This window comes from Equus caballus, chromosome 5 (assembly GCF_041296265.1).
Source record: "Equus caballus isolate H_3958 breed thoroughbred chromosome 5, TB-T2T, whole genome shotgun sequence".
Lineage (NCBI taxonomy): Eukaryota > Metazoa > Chordata > Mammalia > Perissodactyla > Equidae > Equus > Equus caballus.
Window position 1 is genome coordinate 18067978 of NC_091688.1, and position 16826 is coordinate 18084803.

General features: G+C 42.5%; 1 protein-coding gene across 3 annotated transcripts in view; it reads left to right on the forward strand.

Annotated features, from left to right (window-relative positions):
* RGL1 (ral guanine nucleotide dissociation stimulator like 1) overlaps positions 1-16826 on the forward strand; it is a 239652-nt gene that overhangs the window by 203406 nt on the left and 19420 nt on the right. For all 3 annotated transcript variants that reach the window (XM_005609783.4, XM_001490415.6, XM_005609782.4), the window contains 6 exons: positions 2856-2940; positions 7977-8066; positions 10462-10548; positions 11898-11930; positions 13987-14108; positions 16691-16780. In XM_005609783.4, coding sequence (XP_005609840.1) covers positions 2856-2940; positions 7977-8066; positions 10462-10548; positions 11898-11930; positions 13987-14108; positions 16691-16780 — 507 coding nt within the window. The remainder of the gene's footprint in view (positions 1-2855; positions 2941-7976; positions 8067-10461; positions 10549-11897; positions 11931-13986; positions 14109-16690; positions 16781-16826) is intronic.

Here is a 16826-nt window from a genome sequence, read left to right on the forward strand (position 1 = left end):
GTAGTTTCTGCTCCAGCATATTAAAAACTATCTTAGTGATGTTAAAAACCTCGAAGTGTTCCTTCCTAGGTACCTGACTAAAATTACTAACTGGCCACATTCTATATTGTTTTTCTTCATATTTTTTGCTGTAACCTTTGGAACAATAACAATTTAGTGTTCAGATTGCACTGTTGCTCTCTCCCCTATTTCCAGAGCTTCCCCTGTAGACCAGGGAACTTTTTGCAAAGGAGGGAAGGGTGAGTGAGGAGGCAGTTCTGGTCCCATATCAGCACAGGTTTAGAGGCTGGGGAATGTGTCATGGTTGCAAACTAGGTCAGCTCCATCCAACAAGTCTACCTAAGTTGGAACTAATCAAGAAGTCAGGAAGAATGTGTAAACTGTTTATAGTCTATGCTGTGTGCGGTAGAGTCCGTCAATCAGGAGAGAGGCCAGCTTGCTCCCCAGGCAGGCCTGGTCTTGTGGAATTGGTGGGTTTGGTCCTCAGAGTGGAAGGTCCAGGTACTCCGTTTCCTCAGTTCACTTAGAGCTGATTAAGCCCTAAGGGACCAACACTATCCGGACCTGCGAGGTTGGTAACCCAGAGTTTCCTAAATTTTTGCTGCAAAATGAGTTCCAGAGTACTCATGCTTAGCGATGAGCTCGTATTCTCAACCAGGGGAAAGTCTACTTGGGGGAAGTCAAATTATTGATTACATAATTTTTCAATGGATGAAGAGAGAAAAATTGAAGTGGATGATCTTGCTGCCTGGTGTTACAGAGCTGTAGAAGCCACAGCCACTTGGACTCAAAGCTCAGGCTCTGTTTACAGTGCCGTTACCTGTCTGAAGGAAACCTGGCAGAGAGGGTTTTCCAAGTCCAATACAATTTTCTTGATTCCCACTCTTTTCTTGGGTTCCTTCTCCTCTTCATTAGTTTGAATAATCGAGGTGACTGTGTGTGAAAGAGAGATTAGTTGAATGATTTTCCTCTGCACATGAATCTTATGAAAGATACAGGTCATATAAAGTCATTAGATGATGGGCCCTGAAACACGATGGGGAAATCAGATGCATACAGTCTCCTCATCCTCAACACCGCTTACCTCCTCCCTTCCCCTTATCGCTGTTCCCCAGCTGGGGCATCAAAAACAAAGGGATGGGGCCGGCCCGGTGGCGCAGCAGTTAAGTTTGCATGTTCCGCTTCTCGGCGGCCTGGGGTTCACCGGTTTGGATCCCAGGTGCGGACATGGCACCGCTTGGCACACCATGCTGTGGTAGGCATCCCACACATAAAGTAGAGGAAGATGGCCATGGATGTTAGCTCAGGGCCAGTCTTCCTCAGCAAAAAAGAGGAGGACTGGCAGTAGTTAGCTCAGGGCTAATCTCCCCCCCCAAAAAAACAAAGGGATGCTCAGGTGCTAAAATGCAGCATTGTCTAACTGCAACCTTCTCTGCTTGCAGAGAAAAGTAATCCTGTCTTTCCTTGGTGGTTGATAAATTGAACACTATGGAAAGTCACTTAACCAGCCAAACATTTTGTCCACAGCAGATTTGAGGCTGAAACACAAGTGGACTTATATCTTAATTTCTTGGTTACCTTAAGAGAAGGTCCATTCTTCCAGTTGGCTTTTTTAACTATTAAAAAAAAAAAACCACTAAACAAACCTGAAAGCTTCATGCTATACAATGTGGTTGTCCGGTTGTTTTTCAGTTGGTTGGTTCATGTTTTAGCAGAGATGCTACAGAAATGTCACAGTTCCTTAGAGAAGACAGCTTCTTGGCAGCTTTATGAATTTTACATTGCTAAATTCAAGGGACAGGGTTAAGATATCTTATTTGGTTATTGCTTTCCTATAATCACACTAGTAACTTTCAGTGGACAGGGAAGACGTCTATTTTTTTCTTTTTATTTAGGCCCACGTGTAATTAAGTTCTTAATTATTTTTTCCAAAATATAAATAGCTTTAATGGCTTTATTATAAGAGTAATATTATACTCATTGTAAAACAAATTCTTAATAATGACTTTCTCATGATAATGAAAATGCTGCACATACAATACTATTGCCCCTGTTAATTCTGTGTGTTCTGTTCTCAGTAACCCTGGAGGGGTGTGTAGAGAAAAGCAAGAGGCCCTTGGAGATGTAGAGTACTAGAAAGGGACCAGGGCAGAGTAGGTGCTTTCTTTATGGGATCCTCCTGACTTTCACCGCAGCCCTACAAGGGGACGCTTAGTGTTTTCATTGTGCAGATAATAAAATTGGAGCTCAGGAAGGTTAAGTGACTCATCCAAGATCAACTGGGGAGTGAGTGGCAGAGTTGGGATTTGAACCCACGCCTCTGACTCCAGAGCCCGTCCTGATTCCACCATCTACTCCGACTCTGAGAGTAAGAACGCTGACCTGTGGTTCAGGAAATTTGAGTTCTATCCATGCAACTCTCAGCAGTTGGTAGTGGAAATTTGGGCATATCCCTCACCCTGGCATCTCCATCTCTAAAATGAGGGGATTGGCCAAGATGATTTCTCAGGTCCCACGGGACTCTATGTGTGTTGCTGAGATATGTTTTTTTTTAACTTGCTGATGAGAACATGTCCCAGTTGAAAACTTAACGCCCCAATTTAGCAATCCGTTTTTATGATTATAATATGCATGGTTAGAAAATTTGCCTCTCTTCACACAGGTGACCATATCTGCTTTTTAAAAAAGTCACCCTGCGTGAAAAGCGTCGTTGACTTCACATGTGCTCATTTTGCCCACTGATCTTGGGACGAGTACAGTCCTGTGTAGCCATAGGTACTGAGGACAGCTGCGCTGACAGTGTTGGGCTTTTACTGACTCTTCATTTGTTAATATTTTCTTAATCCCTCTTATAGGGACCGAATGCTGATGTTTGAAGAACTTTCAGATATCTTCTCAGACCACAATAACCATTTGACCAGCCGGGAACTTCTGATGAAGGTGAGGCTCTGGGTGATGGTCCCTGGTAGCACTATTGCTACTCTGGAATCCATTCAAGGGAAGAGTAGCTTGAGGGCTCTTTACGTTCCTGCAGTCCCACAAGAAAGCCTTAAGTGACCGGAAGGCAGAATTTTTGTTTTTTATGCTAAATCTAAGAGGGTTGGGGCTGAGAACATTCAACGTCCAGCTCCTCAGCTCCACTTATGCAACCAGATTGCGAAATTTGTGCTCGTGTGTGTATCTCTTTAACAAGCTGCTCTGCAAATACCAAGTCTGGCAGTTAGGTGGGTGAGAGGCCCCGGAATATTCCTTCTCAGCAAAACATTTTCTAGCATGACAGAGGCCAAGCCTGCAATTCCACATCCTTTATTTGGACTAAATTGCACAATCCGTCAGTCAGCAATATTCGTTGAACACCAAGTGAGTGCTGACTGCTGGACCACGGGCTAGGTAAAGGTACAGCCTGGTTCACTTTATCTCTCTAGACATTTGTTGAATGCCTGATATTTGTAAAGCGTTGGACTGGCCTCTAGATTCCGTGAAGATGACTAATACAGACCCTGTTTTCAAGAATTCACTTTAGAGTTGGTGGATATAGATAGTAAACAAGAGTAAGGCATCCAGTAAAGGTCCAAACAGCAGATGGTGAATGATCATAAGAGGGGAACATAGGCCAGAAGGTATCTTCTCAGCCTTTCTATAGAGTAGATTTTAGCATCCTCATTTTGCAGATAGCCAAGACTCAGAGAGGTAAGTAACTTATCCTAAGTTACACACCTGGTAGGTGAATCCAACCTGGTGAGACTCTGAAATCTGTGCTTTTATCACTGTGGCATGAAACTATTTCTTCTGATCACTTGGCTGTAGGGGGCGGGGTAGATCAGGTAAAACTCCAGAGAAAAGGTAAATCAGTAATTCAGCAAATAATTGATTGAGCATTTACTATGTGCTAGGTGAACCGTATTGAAGGCAAGCTCTGATCTTAAGGAGATTCCAGTCTCATGGGGGAGGTAGAGAAGTAGACAGTTATGAAACAGTATGGTACGTGCTACCATAGGAGGAAGCCCTGAGCTGGGCAATTAGATGATATGATCCTTGTCGTTAGTCTCCTTTTCTGTAAATTGGAGACTATAATGGCATTTAGTCTACTGACCGTGTAGAATTGTTTTGAAGATTGACTAAGATAAAATGTTTGAAAGCACTGTTCAAATGTAAGTTATTTTTAGTATTTGGCAAGGTGTACACGTATGAAACCAAAGTATGCATAACAAATGAATAAATTATAAACTCTATATGCAAGCTTAGGGCAGACCCTTGGAGTAGGGATGAAGGTCAAGTGGAGGTGGGGTTACTAAGAAAAGGCATCAAGTTGATAACTGTTCGTCTGGCTGTTCCTATAAGGGCATCTGTTATGGTCTTCCTGACTGTTCTCCTCCTAAGTCCTACTCTTCCTTCTGTCTCTGTGTGGACTCCCCTTCTTCTGGAAGCCTCCCTTAACACTCTCAGGCCTGATTAGGTACCTTCCCATGTGCTCCAGGAGAGGCCTGTCATTCATCTGTCCTCACACTATCATCATATGCTACATTGGAATTGCCTGTGTACTTAACCTGTCTCTCTACTGGCCCATAAGCCTTTTGCAGGCAGGGACTGGGTTTATCTTTTTCACTGTTATGTCCCTAATGCCAACACAGTGCCTGGCACATAGCAAGTGGTCAGAAACTGTGTTTGACTGCATGAATTGATGGGCCTTAGAAGTCACATGACTTCAACCATTTGCCCACTCTTAGCCCTTCTTGGGTTAGACGATATGAGCAGGACAGTTTATGCTGACATTTGACATTGGATTTGGCCTACCTGATTCACTGCGCTCTAAACAATGCTTGCTGAGGTTGTGTTACTCCCTGCTTCACATCCCCCTGAGTTTGCAGACTTTAAATGGAAACTCATCTGGCTGGAAGGAGATGGCTTAGTAGTCTCCCTGTCGGTAATACAAAGCTAGACTAACTGGAGCCACACATTCAAATCCCGATAGCTCTGAGTCATCTTTCCAAAGTAGATAAATTGAATACTGTGCAGCTCATTGCCTGGTGGCAGTCTTCTGGCTGAAACCTTAGAAGCAAAGCTATATCTAGACGTTAAAGGTCCCATAAACCTTTCTTAAATGTAAAAGTTTACTCTAGTGCTCTAAGTTAAATTTCTTGTATATAGCTCAGATTCCAAAGAAATGAAAAACTTGGCTATGAATTCATGCAGTCTGTGCATTATCATTAATGAGAGTGGAATGTTTTGGGCAGTCCCTATGTATATGTAGGTCCCTTTCCAGTCATCTTTGTTGATCATTCTTCATATGAAGTATATAATTCTGGTTGTTAATTCTCAGCACAGTTGTAAAAAAATGAAATCAATGTATTTAGGTTCTCGAAAGAACCACTGAGAAAACTGCCAGCCTTTGTGTCTAATATACCACTCCTGGACTAATTCTGATTTGTGGTTGGGTAATCTTAGTCTTAAACAACCTATCCTCTCTTCTACTTCTGGGTCGATACAGTGTGCCGCATCTGTAATATTATGGCTGAGGCAACATCATAATTAGCAAAAATCTATGGTTTTCCTTTTATTGTTGGAAAAAGTGTTTTTATTTTTCTCAAAGATTGTCTTAAACCTGTTTCTACCTTATGGTGTCTGAAACTTAGATAATTCAAGCAGATGAACTGTAGGCCCACAAATTTCAAAACAACAGGAAAGCAGACTATCACCAAATCTTAGTTCTTGGAACTCTTGATGAGACTTCTCCCTGGTTGAACTGATATAAACAACTGTTAGAAAGGCCGAGGAATTTGGCTCTGGTGGAGTGTATGTTTAGTGAAGCTGCAAAACACACTAAAGTCAGAGTTGGAGCAGAAGACTGTTAGGACTGTGAAAACCTATTCAAATAATTACCGTTAACTTCTGAGCTATAATTTAACCAACATTTATTGAGAAGATCCAATGCCTGTGTAGCAGCCTAGTGGAAGAGGCCCCCCTCCCACCCGGAAACAGGATGGATGAGGGCAGCTGAACCCTGCCAAAGATGGAGATAGAGAGAAGGTGAGACTCAGGTGAGAAATTTGCACAAGGAGAGAGAGAAGGACAGAGGCAGAGAGACAAGAGGAGAGCAGGAGGTTGATGGAGGGAGACAGAGAGACTTGGAGCTCATCCAGACATAGGTGATGCTTATGGTCATGGGACTAGATAATATCTATTTCCAAAGACATGAGTATAGCGGAAAACAAGAAGACGCAGGAAAGAAGAAGAGTCACTACTAAGGGAGTGTGAGCAAGCAGCAAAGGACCCAGGAGGAAACAACAAGAGCGATGCAATCACAAAACCCGTGAGAAGTTTCTGGAAGGTTAATGAATTGGTGTTGAGAGCAAAGGATTTAGGGCCAGTAAAGGAATAAATTCCCACCATTGGATGTGGGAAACAGTGGATTTTCAGTTGACACCTTATTTGGAAGAACTGCCACTAGTCAGTCTTTTTAGTTATCCCGCCAGAATGGAATCTCACGCCCCTGAGATCATGCAGTTGTGGAATCAGCAAGTCTTTCAGCTCCTTATCTCGGGTCTTTATCTCTCCTCCCAATGAGGAGGTTGTCCTAGTGCTCTTTAAGATCCCTCCCATCTCTGTTATTCTTTGATTCTCAAGAGCTTTTTAATTTTTCAGAAGTCCTTAAGAATTTTAGATATATGTGCAATAATTTCCATACATTATACCCCTGCCAGTGATTGAGAAACTGGAAGGAAACCAGAAGGACTGACACACTGGAAAGAGATGGACACTCGCACTCAAGTCAGAAAGAATTGATTTCTCACTCCTAGCAAATTTGCAAGAATTTGGGAGGACTCACAACCACCTAGCACAGGAAATGGCACATTTTAGGCCACTTTCATTCATCCCCAAGAAAATCTTTAAGTAGGAGATCATGAAACAATACCTCTCTTTGTTATCATTTGTAGTAGGGAGACTTAAAATAAAGAGATAATGAGTCCCTCTGAGTTCTGTCCCCAGTGGGGTACCAGGACCTGGGGTAAAGGCTGGTGAATGATAGAAGATATTGATGCGTCACTGTCATCAGAAAGGCTGAGTCCCTGAAAAACATCCTCATGTGGTTGTGCTGTAGTGGAGGGTCACATGTTTTGGTAATATAACAAACCCGGGAAAACTGACTAAGGAAAAACTAGTGTAGAGGTTATACACTCCTGAATTGTGAAATTTGCCTCCCATTCATACAGTTCCTGGAAAATGAGAACTTAACAAGACCCTGAAACCACAAAACCGAAAACACTTTATGTTCAGTCAGCAAACTCGAAATTAGTCATTATGTAGACGAGTTGGTTGTTAGAACGGAAGGGAGCAGAGAAAGGGTAGCCATCTGTCCTCAGGCACCAGCAGGAAGGATTGATTTGTAAGAGTTCCAAACCTGAGAGGCAACTTGGGAGGACTGACTGTGGGAGGAAGAGGGGGAAAACATGTATGAAGGCCCAGTTTTCATAGATTAATGCTGTACCACGATACTGGACTTCCTCAGAAAACTTCCGCTAGAAAAGTTTGCTTTAGCTGAAAACTACCACAAAATGCTGGCACATGCGTTTCAGGCCAAGATCAAGAAATCACAAAATGTACAGAGGAAGAGATCTTCATTTCTAGGACATGAGATTACTTTGAGTGAAATTTATGATGTGTAAAAATTGTCTCCACTTTCAGGAATTGCCTGCCTTGTATTGACGATTGATTTTGTAACCAAATCAGGGGCTCTTCTTACAAAGTCAAGGAAAACAGGCTAATCCAAGGCCACTGCGCCTTTTTACAAATAGGCCACTTGCGACAAGCCGGCCAAGTATTTGCATAGTACAGCCCAGAGCCTGCTGGAGGCCTCTTCGTTTTGCATGGCATTCAGATGGTTGTGCAGAGGTTCTGTACCACAAACTAGATGCCCTTTCGCCTCTTTCTAGTGTCGTCCTCCGTCACTCTCCTCTGTGTGTGCTTCTGTTTCTTAGGAAGGAACCTCAAAATTTGCAAACCTGGACAGCAGTGTGAAAGAAAACCAGAAGCGGACACAGAGGCGGCTTCAGCTCCAGAAGGATATGGTGTGTATGCCCTCAGTCTTCCCTGAGAGCCTGCCAGGGAGTGGCCCTGTGTGGGTAGCTGGGCTCCGTGCAGGCCTGGCACCGGCACCTTCAACCTGCAGGGCACCCATACTTTCAAAAAAGATCCCCTGTCCTTTACCTCATTTGTTCCCAACAACCCTGGGAAGTCTGTAGGAAAAATAGTATCGCTTCCACTTGACCCAGTAGGAAAGAAACACTGAGAGCCCCAAATCGTGTGTTCTCTGGAGCGTTTTTTTTCCTGGAGGTCAGGGAAGGTTTGCAGCAGGTGGACCTCTGGCCCTCTTGCCGTCTTCCGCCATCCGCTCCTGCGCTAAGGAGCTGCTGCTTCCTTGGCCTTGAGACCTCCTGGGCTTCAGTTCCCAGCGGCAATGCCTGTTGTAGTCAGCTTTGGACACACAGTGGCCTGGGACCTGGGTGCTGAGGAAAGAGAGTGTCTGCTCCCAGGAGGATGTGGTCTGTGTACTCACATCTTTTCATTTGCTCAAAACCCTCCAGTCGTTTCCCAGCTCTCCTTACTAGTCCCAAGTACTAACCAGATCTTTCTAGCTTTCCAAACTCAAAAGAGTCTCATACCTCCCTCCTTCAGACTGAGAGGTAGTTGTTGTCATCATTAGCTGTCTTTTAAGACCTCTCCTAATTTTTAGCCTAGATGGGGAAAACCAGAGAAGGGAGATGAGAGACTGACAGACTCTAAATATCCTCATCCCTGCTTTGAGAGGATTTTCTCCTTCTCTGGGAAGCTGTCCGTAAATCAGAAACGTTTTTGAATGAGAGGACTCTTCTGTGATGTAACGCCTAAAAAAACGTTCACAGCGTTTCAGACTTTTCTGGGTGTTCAAAGACAAGTTAAAAATAGCTGTAAAAAAGATTACTTGAATTCAGGATGAGACCTTGTACACATAATGGGGAAGGACACACTGCAGCTGGCAGCGAGTTCCTGGAGGACAAAGCCCTCCTCCGTGTGACCCTCACGGAGCAGTTCTGGCTGAGGAAACGCCAGCCTCACGTCGAGCAGCCTGGTCTTGCCCTGGTTGAGACTTTATTTTCTTGCCAGAATTTCCCCTAAGTTCCTTCATGGCCTTTAGGATAAGGTGTCCACGGAAGCCCCTTTTTATTTTCTCTTCAGAATGGAAAGTGCCTTGGCCTCATGGGGAATAGAGATCATTTCAAAGGAAATTTGGTGAAATTAATATACTATGTCCCTGCAGTTGGAGTACTTCTACCTTCATTTGCAAGGGACAATTTTTTTTTAAATAAACTTTTCATTTGGCAATTTAGAGAAAAGTTCCAGATAGTACACAGAGTTCATGTGAACCCCTCACCCACTTCCCCCCTTGTTAACATCCTCTGTAACCATGACACACCTGTCAATACTGAGAAACCGACACTGGCATTATACTATTAACTGAAATCCATACTTTATTTGGGTTTCACCAGTTTTCCATTAACGCCCTCTTTCTGTTCCAAGGACCAATGCAGTGTACCCCACTGCATTTAGTTGTCTCGTCTCCCTAGTCTCCTCTGCTCTGTGACAGTTTCTCAGTCTTTCCTCGTTTTTCGTTACCTTGACAATCTTAAGAAATACTGTTCTGGTACCCTTAGAATGTCCCACAACCAGGGTCTGCCTGTTGTGTTTCTAGTGAGTAGACTGAGGTGATGGGTTTAGAGGAAAATATCACAGATGTGAATTGCCCTTCTCATCACATCGTATCAAGGAGTGAATGACAGCAGAGTGACATCTGGTGTCGTTAACTTTCATCACTTGGTTAAGGTAGACTTCACCAGGTTTTCCACTTTAAAGTTACTGTTTTTCCCTTTCCCTCCTGTATTCTTTGGAATCAAATCACGAAGTCTAGCCCATCAGGCCGTTTTAATCGTGACATCCCTTCCTCTTGTGCTCATGCTTCCAGTGTGCAACAGCCCACTCCTTTACCAAAGATAAGGCCATCCCTCTCCTGGGCCATTCTAAACCGCTGGGAGTGTCCGCACCTCTGACTCGAGTCTGGGTGGTATATAAACACCTCTGTGAACACACCTGAACATGCTTGTATGATCTCCTGGCTTTGACACTTAGTTTTTATGACTTTGAAATTTAGACCTTGATGATGGGGTTCCTGTCCTGTTTGTGTGGGAATTTAAAAATTTTCACTCATGGAGGTTAGCACTAATGGCCCCAAATTTGAATGACCCTTCATTATTCTCTAAACGTTGTCAAGGCTTACCTGGGCCGTTCAAAGATTGCTGCTTCCGACAGCAAATGGGCACGTTGCTAAGTGTAGCCGACAACAGATCCCTTTCCTCCAGTGTGGAGGTGACTGAAACACTTAAACTTTTCAGTAACAACAAAGACAGTTTTGCTGTGCTTGCTCTTCAGGGTGTGATGCAGGGAACTGTGCCCTACCTGGGCACCTTCCTGACTGACCTGACCATGCTTGACACTGCTCTTCAGGACTACATTGAGGTGAGTTGTGTACTGGTGGTGAAAGTGGACCTGCAGCCTTCTCATTGGACACCCAAGAGAGAAATTCACTTTTGTTAGTATCTACTGAGGGCCCATTATGGACGTGGCATTGTGCTAGATGCTACGAGGAATGCAAAGTTGAATAACAGCAGAACTGGCTCACAGTCCAGTTGAAGATATATGTCAAAGCAGGCGGTGATTGACAGAAATAGTAAGAATTCAAACAGAAATACTGTGGGAGCAGAGGCAAGGTCACGATGAGTTCCATATGAGGGGATGTGGTGGCAAGGCCTTATGAAGGAGTGGCTTTGAGCAAGACCTTAATGTTGGGTTGGACTTTGGCGGGTGGCGCTGAGGGAATAATAGGCCCTAACATTCTACCTGGTGGGGTAGGGAGTCAGTCAAATTTGTGGATTTTTAGGTATTCCTTTTTTTTTTTCATATCATTACGTATTCTGAGGCGTGCGCTCTGTTCTCTCTCAGCATGAGAAAAGAGGTGAAACCCAGTCATACAAGCTACTTGTTAGTAGCTATAATAAAACATTAACTGGAAAAGACATGTGATATTTGGAGTGAGATTGAAGTCTTGCTTGTATATTTAAGATTACCTCGCCTCCCTGGTTATCACAGGCAGGCAGCCTGCTTTTACTCGGTCATAATTAGGAGGAGTAGCAGTTATTCTGCATATGCCTACGTCCAAGTTCATCATAAATGTGGACATGCTCATTCATTTTGCATTTCCTGAGCTCTGCGTCTCTTCACATCCTCTGCCTCAGCTTATCTCAGGAAACACTCATTAGTGTTGGGGAGTTTTTGGGGAGTGACCAATGGTTTACAAGTTAAATTCAGCCTACTGAGAGTAGGAGCTGGGGGCATGAAGAATTGAAACTTAACTTTCATGACGCTGTATAGAAGTGACTTCCCTTTTGATAAACCATTGACAATTTGGTTTCCAGGATGACTCAATGACCATCTGTTTTTGTTGCTTTTGGTCAAGAGAAAAAGTGTAATGGAACATTTAGTCAAGCTTTTGCCTTTACTGACTCTGCAAATGTATTTGGATTCTGAATTGTAACTCCTTTATCGTTACTATTTTAGTTGGTTTCAGACATTTTTTAAAGAGAAAGCTGTCTCTCTGTCCTGTCCTATTATCATTAAAAGAATGCTTTTCTTGAAGCAAACGATGCTTCTCTTCCTCCGTAGCAGCCATAATTATGGTGTCATTAATAATTGTGACTTTATCATCCCTTCGATCTATTTTAATAAGACCTAGAACAACATAGGGCTGTGTTTCAAAGTAGCTTGGTTTGTCACTCTTTTCTTTTTCTTTTTTTTTTTTTTTAATTCAGGGTGGGCTGATAAACTTTGAAAAAAGGAGAAGGGTAAGTAGAGATCTTGGCTGTGGTTTTTCATTTTAATTCATCTGGGCATGAAAAATATAAAAGAAGTGGGGACTTCAGGTTTTTTGTAGGGGCAGAAAAAAATGAGCATTTATTCAACATTTATCATACACCATTGTGCTTTGCATGTTCCTATATATTATCCCCCAAGAGCCCTGTGAGGTAGGTTTTATCATTCTCAGTTCAAAGGTGAGGAAACTCAGAGAGATGAAGTAACTTAACCAGAGTTGCCTGGTAGCAGAGCCAGGATTCAAACCTTTCCGAAGGAATCCTGCCTCTCCAAAGCCCACGCTTCTTCCCTCACCCCCGCATCATCTCCTTCTTTACAATTAGCTTCAGCAATAACAGGGTCATCCTATTAAGGAGAAGAGGGTTTCTATATCATAAGAGTAAATGATATAGAAGAGTTAATAGTGATGGTTAACTCTTGTGGGTCTCTTTGAGAGAGGAAAGGAAACGGCTTCATCATTATATGTGGATAATTATTCTTTTCCTTTCCTGTCACCACAGGAAGGGGTGTTCAACATCGATTTGAATTTTTCTGTGGATCATAAAATAGTTCTGCACTGTACTAAAAAGATAAAGGAGAGCTTTGAAAATTCGCTATGGTTTTAGTGTTAAAATAGTGTATTTAAATGGATATTTAGAAGATTCAAAGGAAGATGAGTGAGCAAAATAACTTCACCTCATAGTACTTTCATTGTTCTGTAGTCGTTCATTCATTCTTTCATTCCACAAGTATTGATCGCATATCTGGCATGGGTCAGACACTATGATAAATTTGGGGATTATAGCAGAAAAAAACCAGAGCTCCCTGTCCTCATAAAATTTGCAATCCACGAGGAGGGTAGACAAATAAATAGGCAATTATTGTACAATCTTTTAAGGGCTTGTAAGCAGAAGTAGTGGGTATTATAGGAGCGTGTAGGAGGGGCATCTGTCCCCTACTTGTAGGGTCTGAGAAACTTTCAGGAGAAAATGACATTGAAGTTAAAACCAAAACGTCAGAAGCTAACCAGGCTGAGCTCATTAGTAACAAGCTATACCAACTTAGACTCTCCCTGGTAGAGTATGCTTTCTTCTTGAGCGTGATGATAAATGTTCCTTGAGGATACTGAGACCAAGGGCTGAGGTCATTGGAGGGGAAGTGGACACCCTGCCAGTTGTTGAGTTACTTCTGTTATGTCCTCTGATGATAAAACACATTCAGTTACTGCCTCCGCAGTTACCCCTCTTTGTCCTTTAACTTCAGCATAACCCTGGATGGTAATCTCTTTCATTTTAAGACTAGCAAGTTAAACTTTTGGAAAGTTTGAGTAGAAAACCTAAAGCTAAATGTTATACCCATTGCTGACTTAAAAAACTTTTTATTGAAACATCTAAATAAGCATAAATAATTTTGAACATAATTATATACTTGCTTCTCTTGTGAGCTTTAGAAGACTTAGTTAAGTGATTTACTGGAGCAGTAAAAACCCAAGGATTTAGGAAATCTAAACATTCAAGTTTATGGGCCCTGGACCGTTTAGATATTCAGCTCCACCAAACTCAGTTATTGAGGGGCAAGGGTTGAAGAAGGTGGGGGTGGGGAACTTGGGAGCTTCCTGATTTCAAGTAATTTTTTTCTTTATCTTTTAGGAAGTAGAAATAGAAATTTTAAATATATTTTAGAAGTACTCAACTTTAAAAAATAACTTTTCTGTCCCTAGAATGAAAATGGAAAAGAGAAAAAGGAAGCCACTGTGCCTTTAGGTCGTAGTTGGTTTGGATTGCTTTGCAAGCTTGTTTTATTCATATAAATTGCTTTTTCAAGGAGAAAGGAGGATTGACAATTAAAGCATACAAGGACTTCAGAGATTCAGAGTTAGAATTTTTGAGTTATTCAGCTATTTTATTTCTAAGGAAGGCAGAACTTCAGAGTCCTCTTAGATGGTTTCTCCATGGTTTATCCTAATGTGATGTGTTTTCATGTTGAAAAGGTGTATATTTGGTTGGCCTTATTATTCACTCTTTCTTTTTGGTGTTCTGTCTGCTTTAGGAATTTGAAGTGATTGCCCAAATAAAGCTCTTACAATCCGCCTGCAACAGCTATTGTATGACCCCAGACCAAAAGTTCATCCAGTGGTTCCAAAGGCAGCAGCTCCTAACAGAGGAGGAGAGGTAGGCAGACATATTGCCCATCAGGGTGGAGCTATGGTGTTGGCGAGAGGGATACTCATCCTGTTCCTCATTTGGCCATTTATTCAGCAACATTTAGTGAGCAGTTGCTAGGCTCTAGAGCCTCAGTTTTCAAAGGATGATGGTATGGCAGGAGAAGCTGAACTGATGGCATCAGAAGATACACTTTCAGATTCTTGCTGTACCGTTTATTTATCTTTGTAACTTTGAACAAGTCACTTATTCTTCCTGATATTCAGAATGCTCATTTATAAAATGTTTGTTTGTGAGAATTAAATGAAATCGTATTTGGGAAAGCATTATTAAAGTACTTATCATCATCATCATCATCATCCCCACCACCGCCACCATCAGCACCATGTTTGTCACTACTGTTAATTGGTACTGGCTTTCAGGGAGTTTTCAGTTGGGGAGGAGAGACAGACTCGTGAAGAATTGAAGTATCATGGGTAACTAAAGTGCTACAGGACCTATGGGCAGGAACAATTCACTCGGCCAAGGATAGGGGGATATGGGGAAGGTAATCATAAAGGCGTTCACATTTGGGCTGGGCTGCGAAGGAGAGGTAAGATTTCACGAGAACTGGAGAATAGCATTCTAGACAGAGAGAAGATCGTGATCAAAGGCCTGGTGGCCTGACATGCTTGGCATTTGGAGGGACAGTGAGAACTCTGATATGGCTGGGCCATATGGGACAGCTTTCAGAATAGAGTTTCAGAATAGTGACGAGCATAGCGAGGTACATTAACCCCAGGGCCTTGAATGTTGGCCCAGTGGGGTGTAGTCTTTACCCTGGGGTCCAATGGGTTACAGTTCCAATAAAGTTTTATTGGAACCCAGCCCATTCACTTACACCTTGTTTATGGTTGCTTTCCTGCTTTAAAGGCAGAGTTGCACAGTTGCAACAGAGACTGTATAGCCTGCAAAAGCCTAAAGTACTTACTGTGTGGTCCTTTACAGAAAATATTTGCTGAGCCCTGCTGTAGACCGGGGGATTTCCTTGAAAGCTTATCATCAGGGAGAGCGAAACTGATGACAAAATAAGTATTTTGCCAATGAGGAAATTGATGCTTAGAGAAGTATTATAACTAGTCAGATTCACACTCAGGTCTGCCTTGACTCTACAGACTAAGCTCTGAAGGTGGTTGTATAATGTAGGGCAAATCATGTGACCTCTAGAAGCCTCAGTTTCCTCGTTTAAAAGATAGATGATTTCTGAGCTCCTTTTTAATGCCAGAGTAGATTGGTCCTGTTACATTAAAACAAAACCTTTGATTCAGAGTACTCATCAGTTGGTGAAGGTTTTTTCTTTGCCATGTAGAAAATAAAGCAGTTATTGCCTCTCTTTACATCTACTAGTCTGATGATCAGTTTGTATGAATTAACTTTCTCTTTGTGCATCCTTCTCACATATGGAACATGCATACCATGGCTGGTGGTTTGGATCAGAAAGTCCAGGCTCAAAACATCAGCTGTGTATTGACTTTGTAATGATTAAAGGGATCTGTTAAACAGATCTCATTTTTTCTTGCTATTTATAAAAACCCTTATGACTTACTAATATTTGAAAAATTCCCATATCAATGAATACTCCTACTTGATCAAATACCTGGATACATCTTTAGGTTTAAAAAAAAGGTATGCATAATTAGAAACTTACCAACCTAATATTCTCCACACTTCCCCTTCCTCACCTACCCAGAGCCAAATATATCTACTAGCTAGAGGTACAAGCTTTCATCAAAGGCATTTCAAGTCAGATATAAATTCCTCTTGTGCTTATGGAACTTATATCTGCCTGGCATATGGATGTCTGAATCTGGAACATTTTTAATTTAGGATATTTTGACAATTAAAAATCATATTTAGAGACTGGCCTGGTGGCATGATGGCTAAGTTCGTGCACACTGCTTCAGCTGCCCAGAGTTTGCAAATTCGGATCCCAGGCAGAGACCTAGCACTGCTCATCAAGCCACACTGTGGCAGCATCCCACATAAAACAGAAGAAGATTGGCACAGATGTTAGCTCAGTGACAATCTTCCTCACACACACAAATCATATTTTTATATCTTTATCAGTAATATACCTGCCTGTGTCACTGAAGATTAAATAGTTTATAAAAATCCCTTCTTTCATTTCCCTTCAATAAAAAGTAAGATGAGCATTTGCACACACTCACACAGAGTAATAGGAGGGAGGTAGGAGAGAAGAAATGATTCTTTCCCTGGCCTCGCAGTGGGATGAGAATGGTCAGGAAGCAGAGTCGGGTTAGTCTTGGATGTGCTGCCAGAGCACACAAATCCATGATGTGGAGGCATGCAGAGCTGAGCAGCCTCAATCCGTATGCCGGTAGGGGGAGGAGGGGAGGAGGCACAGATGTAAATTTGTAAAATCTGGTCATTAGGTCAGTACCCTCTGACATTTGTAGTAGAACAATGTAGTATACATTTTTACTTTAAATAATCAAAACCTTTCTCTAAAACAAAACCAGTAAATCTTGTGAATTTAAATCTTTTCTTCCATTCTCAAGCTCTGACCTCACGAGCTCGCTTCTCTTTCCCAGCTATGCCCTCTCATGTGAGATCGAAGCTGCTGCCGATGCCAGTGCCACCTCGCCCAAGCCTCGGAAGAGCATGGTGAAGAGGCTCAGCCTGTGAGTGTCACCCGGGGGTCCTAGGGCCCTGAGAGGGTCCCATTAT